This window comes from Theropithecus gelada, chromosome 8 (assembly GCF_003255815.1).
Source record: "Theropithecus gelada isolate Dixy chromosome 8, Tgel_1.0, whole genome shotgun sequence".
In the NCBI taxonomy this organism is placed as follows: domain Eukaryota; kingdom Metazoa; phylum Chordata; class Mammalia; order Primates; family Cercopithecidae; genus Theropithecus; species Theropithecus gelada.
This window is the reverse complement of record NC_037676.1, coordinates 38,232,834-38,253,174: the sequence shown is the minus strand read 5'-3', so window position 1 is coordinate 38,253,174 and position 20,341 is coordinate 38,232,834. Positions and strand designations below refer to the sequence as shown.

Genomic DNA, 20,341 nt, shown 5'->3' with positions numbered 1-20,341 from the left:
GAAAGAAGTGGCTTTCTTTTCCCCGCGGACAGTTGTTTCGTTCAGCACCATGGCCCAGTCAGCACCATTTTGCTCCTAAAGTGGAAGTTTATTTCAGCATTCATAGTTTACTCCAGGATCAATAGTTTCCTGACTGCAACTTCTTCCAGTACTATCAGAACCCATGTAATTATGCCCCTTCAATGTAGCAGCAGCTTGAGGCCGTACTCCTTCCTCCAGAGACCTAAATGCCAGTTGGAAGTTCCCTCTTCTGACCTCAATTTTGGGAACCCCAATTTTCCTTAGTTCTGGAGTGGTATCTATCATTTTATTATCTGTTAACTCATTATTCCCTTTTGACTTTTTTCAGATGTGAAATACCTGTATAACTAATTCTCTGTTCTAAATCCTTTTGAAATACCTAGTGTAGTACCTGTTTTCTTAATTTGCCCTGCCTTCTGTAGCATTTAATATGTGAAAGTCCTATGAGGAAAGTAAGCTAAAAAACATACAAACAGAAATCAAAATGGATGAACCAGAACAGTAAAGAAACACAAATTTAAACTAATCATAATGAAATTAAAAAGAAACTTTTTAAAAAAAGATATTGGGAGGGAAGTGACAGCAGCAAGATGGCCAACTGAAGCCCCTACCACTTGTCCCTGCTACAAAGACAGTCAAAACAATGAATAAGCAACTACGCTTTGGTGAAAATAGCTAAATAAGGGTGCCAAGTATATCAAAGGAGAGCAGAAGCCCTGTGTAGCACAAAAACTCAGGATGGGCTACACGTGGTGGCTCATGCCTGTAATCCCAGCACTTTGGAATGCCAAGATGGGTAAATCACCTGAGGTCAGGAGTTTGAAACCAGCCTGGCCAACATGGTGAAACCCTGTCCCTACTAAAAATACAAACATTAGCCAAGCGTGGTGGTGCATGGCTGTAATCCCAGATACTCAGGAGGCTGCTTGAACCTGGGAGGCAGAGATTGCAATGAGCTGAGATTGCACCACTGCACTCCAGCCTGGGTGACAGAGCAAGACTCCAACTCAAACAAAGAAAAACACATAGAAACCCAGGACAGCCACACAGAGAACAGAAGAAAACACTTTGCCTCCACGACTGTGTCTCCCAGCTCAGATTAGTCTAGATACAGGAGGGACTTCTCCCTGAGGGAGAAGGTAAGCAAAAGGACCCCAGCAGCCCCCATCGCCATCTTGGATACCTAAAGTCCTCACCACTGGAGATTCCTACAGTCCTCATAGGTGCTGAACCCACCCGAAGGAGCTATGCTTCCACATGAGAAGGATATGACACTGCCCTATCCCCATGGCCTGAGCAACTACTCCACTCTGCTTGCTTGGAACCAGAACCACTGCTTGAGTGTATCCTGTTCTGGAGGTGTCCCATTCTATCCCTGATGCTTTGCCACTACTGAAACATCCCTGCCTGGTGGCCTGCCATCCCTGAGCCAAGCTGCTGCTATACCCTCCCCTGTGGGGCCAAGCTACTCCTGGCCCCACTGCCTGAGCTGAGGAGCCCAGTGCCAGCTGACACCACCACATCAACAAAGGAGGCCAGGCACTTTCATGTACCAACAGAATATATACTACTCTACTCCCAGAGGTCACTGACGAGCCCTTTTCACTTGTTGCCACTACTGCCTCCATTCCTGCTGCTCCAAGTCCAGGGAGAGAACACAGATCAAGCGCACAATCTGTGAGCATTATTCCAGGGATGCAAGGATGGTTCAACATAAATCAGTAAACATGATTCAACATATAAACAGAACTAAAAACAAAAACCATATGATCATCTCAATAGATGCAGAACAGACATTTGACAAAATCCAACATCCCTTTATGATAAAATCCCCTCAACAAATGAGGCATAGATGGAATATACTTCTAAGTAATAAGAATTATATATATGACAAACCCACAGCCAACATCATATTGAATGGAGAAAACTTGAAAGCATTCCCCCTAAGAATGGAAAAAGGAAAGGATACCCACTCTCACTACTCCTATTTGACATAGTACTGGAAGTCCTAGCCAGAGCAATCAGGCAAGAGAAAGAAATAAATGGCATCCAAATTGAAAAAGAGGAAGTCAAATTATCTCTGTTCACTGATGACATGATCATGTACCTAGAAAACCCTAACGACTCCTCCAAAAGACTCCTAGACTTGATAAGCTATTTCAGTAATGTTTCAGGATACAAAATATATGAACAAAAATGAGTGGCATTTTTATATACCAATAATATTTATGCTGAGAGCCAAATCGAGAAAACAGTCTCATTTATAGTAGGCACACAAACACATACACATAAACACACACACACACACACACACACACACACACACAGAGAGAATACTTAGGAATACATCTAACCAAGGAGGTAAAAGATCTGTACAAGAACTCCAGACCACTAGGAAAAGAATTGTAGATGACACAAACAAATGGAAAAATATCCCATACTCATAGATTGGAAGAATCAATATTATTAAAATGACCACATTACCCAAAGCAATCACAGATTTGATGCAATCCCTATCAAATTATCAACATCAGTTTTTACAGAATTAGGAAAAAAATATCCTAAAATTCATATGGAAACAAAAAGAGCACAAATAGCCATAGCAATTCTAAGCAAAAAGAACAAATCTAGAGGCATCACATTGCCTGAATTCAAATTATACTATGAGGCTATAGTAACTAAAACAGCATGGTACTATTACAAAAATAGACACATAGATCAATGGAAGAGAATAGAGAACCCACTTGTACCTATTGGGTACCAGTACATAATATACCTATGTAACAAACAGGCGCATGTATACCCTGAATCTAAAATAAAATATAAAATATTAACTTAAAAACATTTTCTAAGAGGATAGAACTTCCATTAAATGTTATTATGACAAAATACTACTAATAATAATAAGCATAGGGAGCAAAGTAGTCTTTTGGAGATGACAAATATGCTTATGGCATTTATTGTGGTGACAGTGTCACAAGTGTAATACTTATCTCCATGCTCAGCAAGTTGTGTACATTAAATAAGTATAGCTTTTGTATGTTGATTATACCTCAATTATGTGATTTTATGATTTAATTAATTAACAAAGTTTTTAAACAAATCATAAAGTAGATACTCTAGAATTTAAAAATTCAACCATCTGAATTGGTCGGCTTAATAGCAGATTTGAAACTGTTGTAGAATAGATAATTCTATTTAAAGTCAGATTAATAGAAATTATCTCAAGTGAAGCACAGAGAACAAAAATGGGGAAAAAATGAACACAGAGTGACCTGCAAGATGATAGCAAGTAATTTCACAAAAATATAATCACATCCCAGGAGAAAAGGGATTGGAGGATCTAACATTACTCCTTAACCAGGAGTAAATGTGCTTGATCTTTATGGAAATGCATCATGCTTCCACTGGCTTCATTCTAGCCTCATTCCTGACATACCCCTTGATTATGCTCCAAATTAGTAATATAAAAGCTATAAAATTATGAGGAAACTAAGTAATATATTTATGCATGTTTTAAAATATTTAGGAAAATTTGAAACATGAAAGTATTGAGAGCAAACCAGATAATTACCTACCAGAGCAACTGCAGCAGCAAAATCCTTATTACATACTTGCCCAGGAAATGTGGCTCCTATTAAGGTGGGAAGTTTCCTGTAGCTGAAAAATAACTTTTGCCATAAGTGAATTTGAATGTGGTATTATTGGTGATAAGTTTCATAGTAGCAAACATTATCAAACAATTACTATCTCCCAAGCACCATACTACTTTGAATTATGCCATAAATACATTTCTCTCAAAGTTTCAATGTTAAGAATATTTCAATATACACTTTTCTCTTTTGAATTTGATAAATATCCAGAAATATAATTAGGATAAGGCCTAACAATTTATGGAAATACTATTGCACTAATGATTATAGTTTTTATTCTGGTTTCCTCTATATTTATAGCCCTGAAAATTCAAATTTCTATGACCTCCTTGTTCATTTATTACTTATTTTTGACCAGATTTTTCTGCACATTAAATTCTAGATAGTAGGAAAATTTAACCCTTCACTATATTAGAAAATAAAAACATAAGAATTACCTAGAAGTGAGCCAGGAATATAGAAATATGATAACCTGGGGTAAAGGTTCATAAACCAAAGGAAATCAAATAAATTGTAGCACTCACAATTAAAATTTTCGTTATTTCAATACCTTTTGTGGAATTTTACTTTTATGAATAACTTTATGTTGTTTAATAAAACATTTTAAGTTTTGCCTCACATTAACTCCTTGAGGACAAGGACTCTTGCTTACATTTCTCACATTCCATAGTATCTATATTAAATGGGTAGAACACAAGATATCTATAAAATAAATGCTTATTTTTCATAATGAACATATTAAGTCATTTTGAGTTATTCCTTTAATGTTATAAAATGCAGAATACTACACTTACACAAATAAGTATGCAATTTGATGTGGTTTAAAGTTAAGATGGTCCTTTTTCCATTCAAAAAATTCTAACAATACATATTCAGCATGCCCTGTAGTAGAAATTTTGTTTTTATTTGACCAGATTTCAATGGAAGATATAATGACAGTCAGTTGTAACTGGGTAAGCATCTAAAAGAAGAATATAATTAAAAATCGTAAATAAACTTGAACATTATATTACATTTTCTAAAAACACATTTGATACAGTACTTTGGTTATGGAAGCTCTTCAACAGCACAGAAAATTATTATACACATCATTTTTATAAAATATATTTTAAAATAATAGCTTTTAAAAACTTACAGTGTTAACAAGGCCAATTATCTGAATAACCTTCTGCGTTACAGCGTTTATATCAGAGCCCATGTAATCAAACTGAAAAAGATAAATGATTTGTAAAAACTAGTGGACGTAATTAATATATCACATCTCTTTTATTTTACAATATGCTGTATTCTAAAGTAGCCATAGGAATCCACTCCAATTGAAATCCAGGAAATCAGTAATAATATGCAAATAATGATTTAATAAAAATATATAAAACATGATTTTAAGCAATGTTTAGTACATTCAATTTTCAGTATTATTTCTTTTTTATGAAAATTGAATACTGAATTTCTAAAATGTGATATTTCAAGCAGTTCTCATTTCTATTATAAATATAATCCTAGACTGAAAAACAATATGTGGAGAAAGTGGGAAAATCCTCAATGACAGGATCACCATTAAAATGATGCTGTATACTGTGTTAGAAACATCCTTTTTCACAACATATTATAACACATGTTCTAATTTCTTCTTTTTCCAGTAAGCTCTTCCTATGTCTAATTGCTTAAAAATGCCAAGACAGTATTAAATAGCAAAGATTATATTAAGTATATGACATACTCAGTACAATAAGATATAAATGGAAACAACAAAAAGTTAAAAAGTGGGAGGATGAAATTAAGGTATAGAGTTTGTACTAGTTTTCTTTTTGCTTCTTTGTTTGTTTATGCAAAATAGTGTTATTACCAGGTTAATATAATATGGTATAAGACAGTATTTGCAAGCCTCATGGTAACCTCAAATCAAAAAACATACAATGCATACACAAAAAATAAAAAATGAGAAACTAAATAATCACCAAAGGAAAAACTCAACTTCACTAGAGAAAGACAGGAATGAAAGAAAGAAGAAAAGACCACAAAACAACCAGAAAACAAATATTAAAATGTCAACAGTAAGTCCTCCTTACTTATCAGTAATAACATTGAATGCAAATAGATTAAACTCTCTAATCAAAAGATACAGACTGGCTGAATAGATGAAAAATACTAGATCCATTGATCCATTGTTTACAAGAAACACACTTCAACTATAAAGACACACATAGAATGAAAATAAAAAGACAGGAAAAAATATTCATGCCAATGGAAACCAAAAAAGAGCATGAGTTGCTACACTTACATCAGACAAAATAGGTTTCAACATAGAAACTATAAGAAGAGACAAACAAGGTCAGCACATAATAAATAAGGGGTCAATTCCGCAAGAGGATATAACAATTTTAAACATATATGCACCCAGCACTGGAGCACCCAGGTATACAAAGCAAATTCTTTTTATTTTTATTTTTTTTCACAGAGTGGTAAGTGGCAGGGATATAAAGCAATTATTAGAGCTAAAGAGACAAATGGGCCCCAGTACAATATTATCTGGAGACTTCAACACCCCATTTTCAGCATTAGAAATGTCTTCCAGACAGAAAGTTAACAAAACAAAATCAGATTGAATCTGCACTATAGACCAAATGGATCTAATAGATATTCACAGAACATTTCATCCAAGAGCTGCAGAATACACATTCTTCTCCTCAGCACATGGATCATCCTCAAGGATAGACCAAATGTTAGGTCACAAAACAGGTCTTAAAACATTCAAAAAACTGACAGAAAATCAAGCATCTTCTCTGATGACAATGGAATAAAACTACAAATTAATAACAAGAAGAATTTTGGAAACTATACAAATGCATGGAAATTAAACAACATGATCCTGAATGACCAGTGGGTCAATGAAGAAATTAAGAACGAAATTGAAAATTTTCTTGAAACAAATGATAATGGAAATACAACATACCAAAATCTATGGGATACAACGAAAGCAGTACTAAGAGGGAAGTTTATAGCTGTAAGTGCCTACATCAAAAAAGAGTGAACAGGCAACCTACGGAATAGGAGAAAATTTTTGCAATCTATCCATCTGACAAAGGGCTAATATCTAGAATCTACAAGAAACTTAAATAAATTTACAAGGAAAAAAAATCAAAAAGTGGGCAAAGTATATGAACAGACACTTCTCAAAATAAGACATTTATGTGGTCAAGAAACATGAAAAAAAGCTCAACATCACTAGTCCTTAGAGAAATGCAAATCGAAACCACAATGAGATACCATCTCACGCCAGTTATAATGACAATTATTAAAAAGTCAGGAAACAACAGATTCTGGCAAGGCTGTGGAGAAATAGGAACGCCTCTATACTGTTGATGGGAGTGTAAATTAATTCAACCATTGTGGAAGACAGTGTGGCAATTCCTCAAGGATCTAGAATTCAAAATACCATTTGACCCAGCAATCCCATTACTGGGTGTATACCCAAAGGATTATAAATCATGCTACTATAAGGACACATGCACACGTATGTTTATTGCGGCACTATTTACAATAGCAAAGACTTGGAACCAACCCAAATGTCCATCAATGATAGACTGGATAAAGAAAATGTGACACATATACATCATGGAATACTCTGCAGCCATAAAAAGAATGAGTTTATTTCCTTTGCAGGGACATGGATTAAGCTGGAAACCATTATTGTCAGCAAACTATCACAGGAACAGAAAACCAAACACTGCATGTTCTCACTCATAGGTGGGAGTTTAATAATGAGAACACATGGACACATGGAGGGAACATCACACACAGGGGCCTGTCAGGGGCTTGGGGGCAAGGGGAGTGAGAGCATTAGGACAAATATCTAATGTATGTGGGGCTTAAAACCTAGATGATGGGTTGATGGGTGCAGCAAACCACCATGGCAGATGTGTACCTATGTAACAAACCTGCACGTTCTGCACATGTATCCCAGATCGTAAAGTAAAATTTAAAAATTTTAAAAAGAGGAAAAATTTCTAATAAACAATCTAACAATGCATTTTAAAGAACTACTAAAACAAGAGCAAACCAAACCTAAAATTAGTAGAAGAAATAATAAAGATCAGAGCAGAAATAAATGAAATTAAAAGAATGAAAGATCAATGAAACAAAAAGTTGATTCTTTGAAAAGTTAAACAAAATTGAAAACCTTTAGCTAGACTAAGAAAAAAAAAGAGAAGATCCAAATAAAATTAGAAATGGAAAAGGAGACATTACAACTGATACTGCGGAAATTCAAAGGATCATTAGTGTCTACTATGAACAACTATATACCTATACATTGGAAAATCTAGAAGAAATGGACAAATTCATAGATACATGCAACCTACCAAGATTGATCTAAGAAGAAATCCAAAAGCTGAACAGATAAATAACAAGTACTGAGATGAGAGACATAATAAAAAGCCTTTCAGTGAAGAAAATACTGGGAACTGATGGCTTCACTGTTGAATTTTGCCAAACATAGAAAGAACTAATACCAATGCTACTCAAACTATTCCAAAAAATAGAGGAGGACGGAATACTACCAAACTCATTCTACAAAGCCAGTATTACCCTGATACCAAAACCAGACAAAGGGACATGAAAAAAAAAAAAAGAAAGAAAGAAAAGAAAACTACAGGCCAATATCTCTGATGAATATTGATGTATAATTCCTCAGCAAAATACTAGCAAACAAAATTCAACAATGCATTAGAAAGATCATTCATTATGACCAAGTGGGATTTATCCCTGGGTTGCAAGGATGGTTCAACACATCCAAATCAATCAGTATCATTCATCTTATCAATAGAATGAAGGATAGAAAACATATGATCATTTCAACTGAGGCTAAAAAAAGCATTTGATAAAATTAAACAAATTTAATAAATGATGCTGGGAAAATTGGATATCCATATGCAAAAGAATGTAACCAGACCTTTATCTCTCACCATATACAAAAATCAAATCAAAATGGATTAAAGCCTTAATCTAAGACCTCAAACTATGAAACTACTACAAAGAAACATCAGGAAACTCTCCAGGATATTGGTCTGGGAAAAGGTTTCTTGAGCAACACCCCACAAGCACAGGCAACCAAAGCAAACATGGACAAATGGGATCACATCAAGTTAAATAGCTTTTGCAGGCCTGGTGCAGTGGCTCACGCCTGTAATCCCAGCACTTTGAGAGGCTGAGGCAGGTGCATCACCAGGTCAGGAGATCGAGACCATCCCGGCTGACATGGTGAAACTCCATCTCTACTAAAAATACAAAAAATTAGCTGGGCATGGTGGCGGGTGCCTTAGTCCCTGCTACTTGGGAGGCTGAGGCAGGAGAATGGCACGAACCCAGAAGACGGAGCTTGCAGTGAACAGAGATTGCGCCACTGCACTTCAGCCTGGGCAACAGAGCAAGACTCCATCTCAAAAAAGAAATAATAAAAATTTCTGCACATTGAAAGATACAGTCAACAAAGTGAAGACATAACCCATTGAATGGGAGAAAATATTTGCAAACCACCCATCTGACAAGGGATTAATAACCAAAATATATAAGAGGCTCATCACATGACAAATGCTGATGAGGATGCAGAGAAAAGGAAACCCTTGTACACTGCTAGTGGGGATGTACCACTGAGGAGAACAGTTTGTACTTTCCTCAAAAAAACTAAAAATTGAGCTACCATATGATCCAGGAATCCCACTGCTGGGTATATATCCAAAAGCAAGGAAATCAGTACATCCCTATGTTTCTTGCAGCACTGTTTGCAATAACTAAGATTTAGAAGGGTCCATCAAGAGATAAATGCATAAAGAAAATGTGGTGCATATACACAATGGAGTACTACTCAGCCATGAAAAAAAGAATGAGATCCAGTCATTTGCAACAACATGGACAGAATTGGAGATTATTGTGTTAAGTTAAATAAGCCAAGACCAGAAAGACAAACATCGCATGTTCTCACTTATTTGTGGGATTGAGAAATCAAGACAATTGAACTAATGGCCATGGAGAGTAGAAGGATGGTTTCCAGAGACTGGGAAGGGTAGTGGGGGTTTTGAGGGGAGGATGAACTTTCTGTTTCTTTGGCTAGTGGAACAGCAGCAAAAGTGACTTTTAAAGTGTTTGAACATTGGATTTCACTCTCTTGATGCTGTGGGATCCCTGCAACACTTATGTGAAGAAGCCTGGCCTACCCTGCTAGTAGACAAAAAACACAAAGCCCAGTGACCCTATCTCATAGTTAGCCAACTTCCAGAATCAAAGACACCTTCTTGACTAGAAGCTGATTTCAGAAGCATTAATGAGCCCAGCGGAGACAAGCAGAACTTCCCAGCCAAGCCACATACAGACCAAAAGAAATATCTAGCAGAATTACTAAATAAATGGCTTTTGCATTAAGCCACTTTTTTGTGGTGGTTCTTTACAGAGTACTAGAGTATTTAAAATTGGTGCTTGTAAGTAAGGTGCTATAATAACAAGCACCACAAATATGTGTGACTACTCTCGGCCTAAGAAAGCAACCCAGGGTTCCAGGTGCTTCAGAGGAGCTCTTCTCTAGCAAAGGCTAGAGAAATGGGGAGCCGTTTGTTACCAGCAGCTAAGAGAGCAATGAGGAAACTACTATTACCCGGACAAAAGTAGTGACCTATTAAATGTAGTAACACAACAATTGGAAAACTCAAAAAAAATTGCCAATTAAATAATCAGGACTTATTTTTCATGATAAAGTTTTGTGTTGGGAGAGATGTACACCAATCTAGGAATTATAAATTGATAAATACTTTTTACAGGACATGATGATATATATTAGATTCTTTTTAAAAGTTAAACTTTCAAGAATGCACTTCCCAAAAAAAAAAAATCACAAATGCCAAAAGAAATATATGTAACAAGTATATTTATGGCAGAATTACTTTTAATAACCAAAAAAGTAATAATGACCTAAAGGTCTATGATTATCAATAAGTGGTGGGGTTATACGAATTTTAACTCTCTCCTAAAAATATTTTTTCAAAGTTTTCTAGATGTTCTACAGTGAATATATATTGATTTCATTATTTAACTGATGATGTATCCTTCCTAAGAAAGATATTGGAAGCCGGGCGCAGTGGCTCATGCCTGTAATCCCAGCACTTTGGGAGGCCGAGACGGGTGGATCACGAGGTGAGGAGATTGAGACCATCCTGGCTAACACGGTGAAACCCCATCTCTACTAAAAACACAAAAAATTAGCTGGGCCTGGTGGAGGGCATCTGTAGTCCCAGCTACTCAGGAGGCTGAGGCAGGAGAATGGCGTGAACCCAGGAGGTGGAGCTTGCAGTGAGCCACTGCACACCAGCCTGGGCGACAGAGTGAGACTCCATCTCAAAAAAAAGAAAAAAAAAAGAAAGATATTGGAGTGCTTTCACAGTGCCATATCAACTAGGGGCGGGTGTGGGAGTGGTCTTCCCCAGTGATTTATTTTATCACTGATATTACTTAGAATTGTCAGTACAGGATAATAATCAAAAGAAAACCAGCTTTTAGTGGGGCTTTTTATTGTTTTTAGGCCATTGCCTGCACAGTCCCAACAGCATTCCCCGCTTCTTGAAACTTGACTATAGCTGCTAACACTCCTGGAAAGAAAGAAAGAAAGAAAGAAAGAAAGAGGCAACATCTCAACTTAAGCATGGAGTATGTAAAAATTGCTTGAGGCCAGGCCCGGTGGCTCACGCCTGTAATTCCAGCACTTTGGGAGGCCAAGGCAGGCGGATCACCTGAGGCCAGGAGTCAAGACCAGCCTGGCCAACATGGTGAGACCCTGTCTCTACTAAAAATATAAAAATTAGCCAGGTGTGGTGGTGCACACCTGTAATTCCAGATACTTGGGAGGCTGAGGCAAGAGAATCACTTGAACCTGAGAAGCAGAGGCTGCAGTGAGTGGAGACTGCACCACTGCACTCCAGCCTGGGCAACAGAGCGAGACTCCATCTCAAAAAAAAAAAAAAAATCATTTGAAACTGATACTTGATAGGATTTCTACAATAAAATACAGAATCACTTCACGACTGCAGACACTGACACATTTTTTTTCCAGCTAACCCAGGTGATCCTACGCGAGGTGTAGCTTGGCAACACTTTCACTTTGATGGCATTTCTTGTATGCACGTGTGTGGACATCCATGGGAGCCTCGTTTCTCATTATTATACATGAACATCACAAGCGGGAGTGTTGTTGGCTGAGAGGTACAGCTCTGTGCTTCTCTCCCAGAGAAGCTGTGAATGAAATACCATATAATATGAATGGAGATCCCCTTAGGCAACTTAACAGTTCATTATAAAACACTGGATTTTTAAAGGATGTTTTTGAGAGGGAGTCTTGCTCTGTCACCCAAGCTGGAGTGCAGTGGCATAACCTCAGCTCACTGCAACCTCCGCCTCCTGGGTTCAAGCGATTCTCCTGCCTCAGCCTCCTGAGTAGCTGGGACTACAGGTGTCAACACCATGCCCAGCTAATTTTTAATTTTATTTTTAGTAGATACCGGGTTTCATCATGTTGGCCAGGCTGGTCTTAAACCCCTGGCTTCAAGCACTCTGCCCGCCTCAGCCTCCCAAAGTGCTGAATACAGGCATGAGCCACTGCGCCCAGCCCTAAAGCACTGGATTTTGAAATAAAAACAATGTATGAAATTTGAGTCAAGCATAAAAATTAGAAATTCATGTCTCTCCAGGGTAGTCCTAGACCACAGATCCTACTGAGGAACCAGCCTGATTTCATCAACACAGAGAAGGCCTTATTTTTTACCCTGAGCAGGCGAAATTACTACAATGCCTGAGTGGCTCCGAAGCTTCCGGTGTTTAGGAAAAGAAAGCAGTCTTGAAGGAAAGAGCAAATGTGGATGACTCTGCAGCTTAAGGCAAAAGGAGTCGATGATTAGATGACATTTTATTCGCTTTAAACATCCACTTTGTAAAGGATCCTTTTAAAGGTCGCATTTAGGGTTTGGGCTGTACTTGGAAGATAGAGAAAGGGAGGCTTCACTTGGACAGCAGTGCGGGGTACAAAGCATCTGACATAGGCTTGTGGCTTTGGAAAAAACAATATGTTGGGGTATATGTAGCTCTCCACTCTGGATGTTTATTCCAGTGGGCTCGGCATTTAGTTATCTTTTAAGGAAGTCATAAGCAGAGGTAACATTTGTCATGTGAAATTACCCAAAATCTACCAAAAGCAATCCATAGCAATTGGCATTGCTTTTAGCTCATGAGACCTTAAAAATATCTCCCCGTGTTTATTGTGGCAGCCAGTCAAGAGTGAGAGCAGAACGTAAATCTCATTCAGAAATCCAGCCCGCATTTTTACTCCCCTTACAAATTCTTTAGAATCACAGAAAAAAGGTTGCCCTGTATCAGCTGCCCACCCTCAATGCAGGTGATATTTACCTGCTATATCAGTTTAATGTGCAGCCCATCTCCTATTCATTAAGTTGATTTGAAAAATGATCAGAAGCATCAGGACTGGGTCCTCTGAAAATATAAATGCCTCTGAGGCTATATCCGTTTAAGGAAAACCAGGTCTTTTACCTTTGCTCTGGCTTCACCCCAGCATTTTCTTCTACAGCAGAAACAATGCATTTAGTCATTTTGGAATACTGGTTTAATGCATTAATAATTGCAGGTGCTTTTCCTAGAATTTTGGCTCTGCAAGTGTTATATGGTGAGTGTGTCAAAGGCAGCAAGCAAGGGTCATGTAAAGTGAATATCTTATGAGGCCAGAATACATGGCAGTATAAGCAGAAGCACCCAAGATAATCAAAATACTTGAGGAATATGATCCACAGAGACTTTCAAAGGCACATGCGGTGAAGTGGTGGAACAGTGGGCTGGGAGAAGGGGAGGGGAGAGTGGAAAAGCATTAAAACTACAGGAAATCAGAGAAAATGCTGGCCTTCTGTTCCTTAGCTTCTAGAGTTAGGGAGTTGTTATATAACCCAAGCCGCCAGCTAAAGGCGATCTGGCTAATAGTTAACTTAATTATTCTGGAATGTGCTTTTTTCCTATAAATCAGCCTAAGTCAAAAGAAAGAGGAAGTCATCACTGAATCAAATGGCAGGAGAGGCCAGCTGGGAGGACTCATTCCCCCTGGATCCTATACCTACTACTCTGCTCTGTGGCTGTACTGCAGTGCAAGTTAAATAAATTGGTCTCAATAGCAAGCTGATAGTTACATGAGAGTTAAGAGAAATTACTTAGGCAGATAGTGAGGGTACAGGAGTCCTCAGTAAGGTTTTCCTTTTAATGAAAAACAACTCCAAAATCCTTTTCTTTTCTAACAAACATCAGCCTGTAAAATCAAGCTGCAGACATAGACAAGCAAGCTAGAAGCTTGCACAGGTGAATGCTGGCAGTTGTGCCAGTAGGAAAAGGCTACCTGGGAACAGGCATGTTCAAAATGGCGGCTCCATCCTCTCTTCTCTTTGCCAGCCACATGTACAGTAAGGAGCAGACAAGATAGTGCTGGCCACGTAGAAAGTCCATTTGCATAATAAGATTAGGGCGGGGCAACCAGCCTTCCCGGGCACCATGTAAACATTACACCTGATCAAACCAAACTGTGGGGCCTACGTAAATCAAACACTGCCTCCTCCAGCCTGTCTATAAGATCTGGTGCAGTCTGCGGTCGGCCGGCTTTTCCTTTTTGGACACCTCTCTCTCATAAGAAAGAGCAAGCTGCTCTCCTCTTTCCTTTCTTCTGCCTGTTTAACTTCCTGCTCCTTAACCCACTCCGTGTGTGTGTGTCCGTGTCATTAATCTCAGCACGACACGACAAACCCAGGCAACGATGCTGCTTCAATAGGACAGCTCCTTTAGATGAAGGAGACTCTGTAATTTGAATGTCGATGTGAGGAAAAGGGAGTGCACATAGAAAAGTTGACAGTGCCACTTGTGGCAGGGTTTTACTGTCATTGTGAAATCTCTATGAAAGGATGTATTACAGTAAGGCTCAATGTTTCAGCATATTCTATCACAATAATAAGACTTCTGTCAGCTTCTAAGTGATGTGGTTCTTTGCAGTCTGCTGGTTTGTCTGCAGCTTGGTGGCCACAGAAACAGTGCTCTGTGCCAGCTGGATGAGGTTCATGCCCCCTGCACCTGATGCACCTGACTCAGTCTCATTTGCTCTGATTAGTCACTTTTGCCTTCATTCGCTGGAACTAAAATCCTGAGAGTTTACTTGCAAATGGTGGTGTCTGGTTACACAATTAAGTTATTTACTGGTGATTTCTGAGATTGAGGTTCACCCATCACCTGAGCAGTGTACCCTGTACCCAATGTGTAGTCTTTGGAAAAAAAATTTTAAATGTTCCTAATCAATTTGTGAACTTTGGCAAAATAATTTAAAATCAGTGTTAAGTGTGTCAATTCGCTTATATTTGCTGTTTTTGATAAAGTAAAAGAAGAAAGAGATATTCTAAAGGAAAAAACTGTTCAGATGGTAAGGAGAATCCTCATCTCCAGCCATTCATGCTTAAAGTAAGAAACTATCTCACATCAAGGGTGTAACTATAATATATTTTGTTGACACCTTTGTGAGATTTAAGATTGTGCTTAGTAGACACCCTTAGTTATACAAAACAGTTTCTAATATTAAGGGAGTTGTCACTCAGAAGCTTGGCAAGCCTCCCAGAGTAAAGGTTCCTGTTTTTAAAAGAATCTGTGAATGTGGCTTTTGATGAATGGACTAAACTATAACTGGAAACACAGAAAAACCCACATAAAATTAGAAACGTTTGTGCATCAGAGGACACCGTCAACTGAGTACAATGGCAACACACAGAATGGAAGAAAATATTTGCAAATCATCTATATAAGGAATTAATATCCAGAATACATAAAGAAATCCCAAATCTCTATAACAACAGTAGCAACAAAAGCAACAGTGCAGTTAAAAGATGGGCAAAGGACTTGAACAGACATTTCTCCAAAGAAGATCTACAGATGGGAAATAAGCACATGAGAAGACACTCAACATCACTAATCATTAAGGAAATGAAAATCAAACCTACAAGATGATACCACTTCACGCCCATTAGAATTACTATTATTAATAAAACAAACTGAATATAACAATCGTTGGTGAGGATGGGGAGAAACTGAAGTCCTTGTGCATTACTAATGGGAATGGAAAATGGTGCAGCTGCTGTGGAAAAGAGTGTGACAGTTCTTCAAAAAGTTAAACATAGAATTACCATATGAGCTAACCTTCTACTTCGGGGTATATACCTACAAAAATTGAAAGTACAGACTCGTAGAAAATATTTGTACACCAACGTTCACGGCAGTAATACAGGAGTTATTAAGAAACAGTTTTTAGGCCACTAGAAAGGGTAAAGGTTCTTGGTGCAAATTTTCCTGTAATAAGAAGCAACCCCCTGAAACATTTCTTATTTAACAGAAAAAGCAGCATGAAGGGCCAGACCAGCAAGCTTTGATATGCAAATACCGACAATTAAAACCTGGGTCCACTTAATATGGCGATTCCCACCTTTTCCTTCTTGTTACCAGGTGTGCCAAGTATTATGGCCATCTTTAGATAACGCCATGTGATAAAACATTGAGGTGACCCACATTTGCATATTAAAGGGCTAAGGTGGGAGGGCCAGGTTTTTCATGGGCTATGCGGATGACACATCTAGTTAAACCAATTCCCTGGGCCCTACGCAAATTAGACGCTGCCTCCTTTAACTTCACAATATAAGCAACTACTTCTTTGCTGCACACGGGGTTCCTCTTTGTTCCGAGTCCCCCATTCCTCCATTCATCAGAGCTGTATCATTTTGGTGCATGGGTCGAGAAATCATTCATTAGAGTGGTGAGTATTAGGAGCAAACCTCAACCTTAAATCTGTCCTTTAATTTCAAGGCTCTCTTCCAGTTATCCTGTCGCCAAACTTTTCTTCTCTCTCTATCTGTATTCTCTTACTCTCTGTGTGTGTGGAATGTGTGGAAACTTTTACGGGCTAGGGAAATAATCCTGTTAGGCAAGATCAGGAAATGCTGTAGAACGGGGATATAGCTCAGGAAAATGCCATTGCAATCTTCTAGGAGGAGAGTTCTCCCCTTTCACCCACAGGGAGGTCACTCTACTAACTCGCTGATGAGCACATGGTATTTCTAAGCCAACAGCGCCACCTAGTGGACGTAGAAATCCTCTTCATAAGACACATTGCCAGTCCTTTGCCACAACATTTAGGAGTAAGATGTCTTCCACAGCCAAATTTTAGTCTCGATATTGTCCCATCAGCAGGAAAATGGCCATTCGGTTGCTACATTCTTTTAAGGCACCTATTCTGTCTCCAATTAAGATAGTACTTAATTAGTAAGGGGATTTTAAATTCAGAAGATAACCGGAACCATGTTTTTAAGGGTAAATGCTTTAACACGGGCTGTAATAGCAGGCAATCTAGCACATTGCCTACGTTAAAGGAACCTTACCCAAAGGTGACACAGTCTCTCCCAAGATCCATTTTTTGGCCGGGCGCGGTGGCTCAAGCCTGTAATCCCAGCACTTTGGGAGGCCGAGACGGGCGGATCACGAGGTCAGGAGATCGAGACCATCCTGGCTAACACGGTGAAACCCCGTCTCTACTAAAAATACAAAAAACTAGCCGGGCGAGGTGGCGGGCGCCTGTAGTCCCAGCTACTCGGGAGGCTGAGGCAGGAGAATGGCGTAAACCCAGGAGGCGGAGCTTGCAGTGAGCTGAGATCCGGCCACTGCACTCCAGCCTGGGCGACAGAGCGAGACTCCGTCTCAAAAAAAAAAAAAAAAAAAAAAGATCCATTTTTTGGGGATCCAGGCAGATCACACAGGTTTAGGAAGTCAAAGGGGAATCACACAAGGCGGAGAAGCTAAGGTTGCGTGGGTAAAGCATGGTTAGTCCCATCGGTTAGTTCATCTGATTCCATGGCTTGAAGGACCATGCCTTCAACCATGGGTGGAACGTTTAACATGGGGCCAGGATCCAGAAACCAGGGAGGGAAAACTATACAAGGATGCTCCCTGTCTTCTCCTCCACTCTGGGTCATATGGAAAAGAAGGAGAATAAGAGGATGCTTTTATTCTCTTCTCTTTTCCTAAATGGGTAACAAATTATCTTCAGCTTGCACCCCTCTGGAATGTACTCTGAAACACTGGCACTTCCTCAACCTCAGAACACTGAAGAAAAAAGCAACTCATTTTCTTTTCCACAAGGGCATAGCATTTTTACTAAACCTTTACAAGCATTGTAAGATCAACCCAGCTCTTTGAGCAATTATATCAGGCAGGCCCAGGTAAAATAGCTCCCCAAAATGAAGAAAGCAACTTCCAGGGGAACCATCTAAGGATCCCCCTTCAAGTTCCCTTCTGATTACAGGACCTTAAGCAAATAAAAGGAGACTTAGGCCGATTTTCTGATGACCCTGATAGGTATATAAAAACTTTCCAAAATCTAACTCAGGTATTTCACCTCATATGAAGTAATGTCATGTTGCTCCTCAATCAGACCCTGACTGCAGCTGAAAAGCAGGCAGCTCTGCAAGCAGCGGCGAATTTTGAAAATGAACAATATATCTCCCATAATACACCAAAAGGTAAGGAAGCAGATTGGGAAAGTGAAAAAGTAATAGAAACACCATTCACAATTGGGGGGGAAGCAGTTCCAGCAGACAACCCTAACCGAAACCCCAATAGCTCAGGAGCTGAATGGAAAAGAAAGCACTTGCCCTTTTTTACAGGACTTTTAGAAGTCCTATGGAAAACCAGGACCAACCACTCAATTACTCTAAACTGTCTAAAATAAACCAAAAGCTAAATGAGAATCTTGTAGCCTTTATGGAAAGGCTGAGAGAAGCACTAATAGAACACACCTCTTTATCCCCTAATTCAGTCAAGGGACGGCTCATCCTGAAGGACAAGTTTATTACACAGGCAGCTCCCAATATTAGAAGAAAACTACAGAAGCAAGCTATAGGACCAAATAGCACCTTAGAGAACTTCCTGAAGGTGGCCACTTCAGTCTTTTGTAATAGGAACCAGAAAGAGGCCCAAAAGAAAGAAAGCAAGCTCAGAAGAAGGACAAAGTCTCCAACAGCAGCTTTGCAGGTTTGCAAAGTCCAGGATCCCCAAGGTGCATCTGCTCATTGCTATTAGTGTGACAGGCCAGGGCATTTTACAAAGGAATGCCCAGGTAGCAAGATGAAGCCACCTCAACCCTGTCTAGTTTGTGACAGAAACCACTGGAGACGCAACTGCCCCCAGAGGCAGAGGTTACTGGGTTCAGAACCAGTCTTACACATGGTCCAGCAGGACTAATGGGTCCCGGGTCTCAAGCCCCAGCTCCAGTGGCTCAAACTGCCATTACAGCACAGGAGCTTTTTGGAAATTAAATTTCCAATTCCAGCTAATTCTGCAAATTTAAGAAAGGAAAGTAGACCTCCTTCTAAACACTAGAGTCAGTCTCTCTCTTTTCTCCTCTCTAATCCAGGCCTCCCCTCTTCCCATGACCATAAGGGGCATCTCAAGAAAAACTCTAACCCAATATTTTTCTCAACTTTATTTGCAGTTAAGAAGACCTACTAACACATGCTTCCAAGCCATTGTCATGATAGTTCTACTATTCAAAGAAGCCTCCAAGTTAACCACAGGAAATAATTTAACTATGTACACTCCACATAAAGTGGCAGGATTACTGTCCTCTAGGGGGAGCTCTTCTTAGCTAACAAACAGTGGTGAAAGCAAGAAGTACATAAGGCTGAATAAACAGTAGACACTCTCCCCAGGCACAGGCACTCAATTAGCTAAACTAACAGCTCTTACAAGAGCACTTGAATTAACCAAGGGAAAAATAGCTAACATTTATACTAACACCAAGTATGCTTTCTTAGTTCTGCATGCTCATGCTGCCATTTAAAAGGAAAAACATTTTCTTACCACCAATAAATCTCCTATCAAATATCACCAATAAATTAGCAGGCTATTATCCTCGGGTTTTCTTCCACAAAGAAAATATCAAAAACACACTGTAAAGAACAGCAAAAGGAAACAGATAAGGTAGCCGAGGGAAAAAAAAATAGGTTAGCTGATGAGGCAGCTAAGTCAGTGACAAGGAAGCTTCAAGGCATTAACATGCTTCAAGCCCTTCCAATCTAGGAAGGCTCCATAAGAAAAATTAACCTCAGTATTCCCCTGCAAAAACAAAATAGGCCACTTCTCAAGGGCATACTTTTCAGCCCTCAAAATGGCTATAGTCAGAGAATGGCAAACTCCATTTGCCAGCCTCCAGCCAATAGAAAGTCCTTAAAATCCTTCAGAAGGGGCTGGGCACGGTGGCTCACGCCTAAAATTCCAGCACTTTGGGAGGCTGAGGCAGGCAGATCACCTGAGGTCAGGAGTTCGAGACATGGTGAAACCCTGTCTCTACTAAAAATTTTTTTTTAATTAGCTGGGCGTGGTGGCGGGCACCTGTAATCCCAGCTACTTGGGAGGCTAAGGCAGGAGAATTGCTTGAACCCAGGAGACAGAGGTGGCAGTGAGCTGATACGGTGCCACTGAACACCAGCCTGAGTGACAGAGTGAGACTGTCTCAAAAAAAACAAAAACAAAAACAAAAATTCCTTCACCAAGCTTTT

General features: G+C 39.2%; 1 protein-coding gene across 1 annotated transcript in view; it reads right to left on the bottom strand.

Annotated features, from left to right (window-relative positions):
- Positions 1–20,341, bottom strand: part of LOC112630040 (disintegrin and metalloproteinase domain-containing protein 5) — a 129,652-nt gene that overhangs the window by 93,288 nt on the left and 16,023 nt on the right. Inside the window, exons 8-10 of the mRNA XM_025394074.1 lie at positions 4,810–4,881; positions 4,469–4,635; positions 3,600–3,681 (exon numbers count right to left, since the gene is read on the bottom strand). Coding sequence (XP_025249859.1) covers positions 3,600–3,681; positions 4,469–4,635; positions 4,810–4,881 — 321 coding nt within the window. The remainder of the gene's footprint in view (positions 1–3,599; positions 3,682–4,468; positions 4,636–4,809; positions 4,882–20,341) is intronic.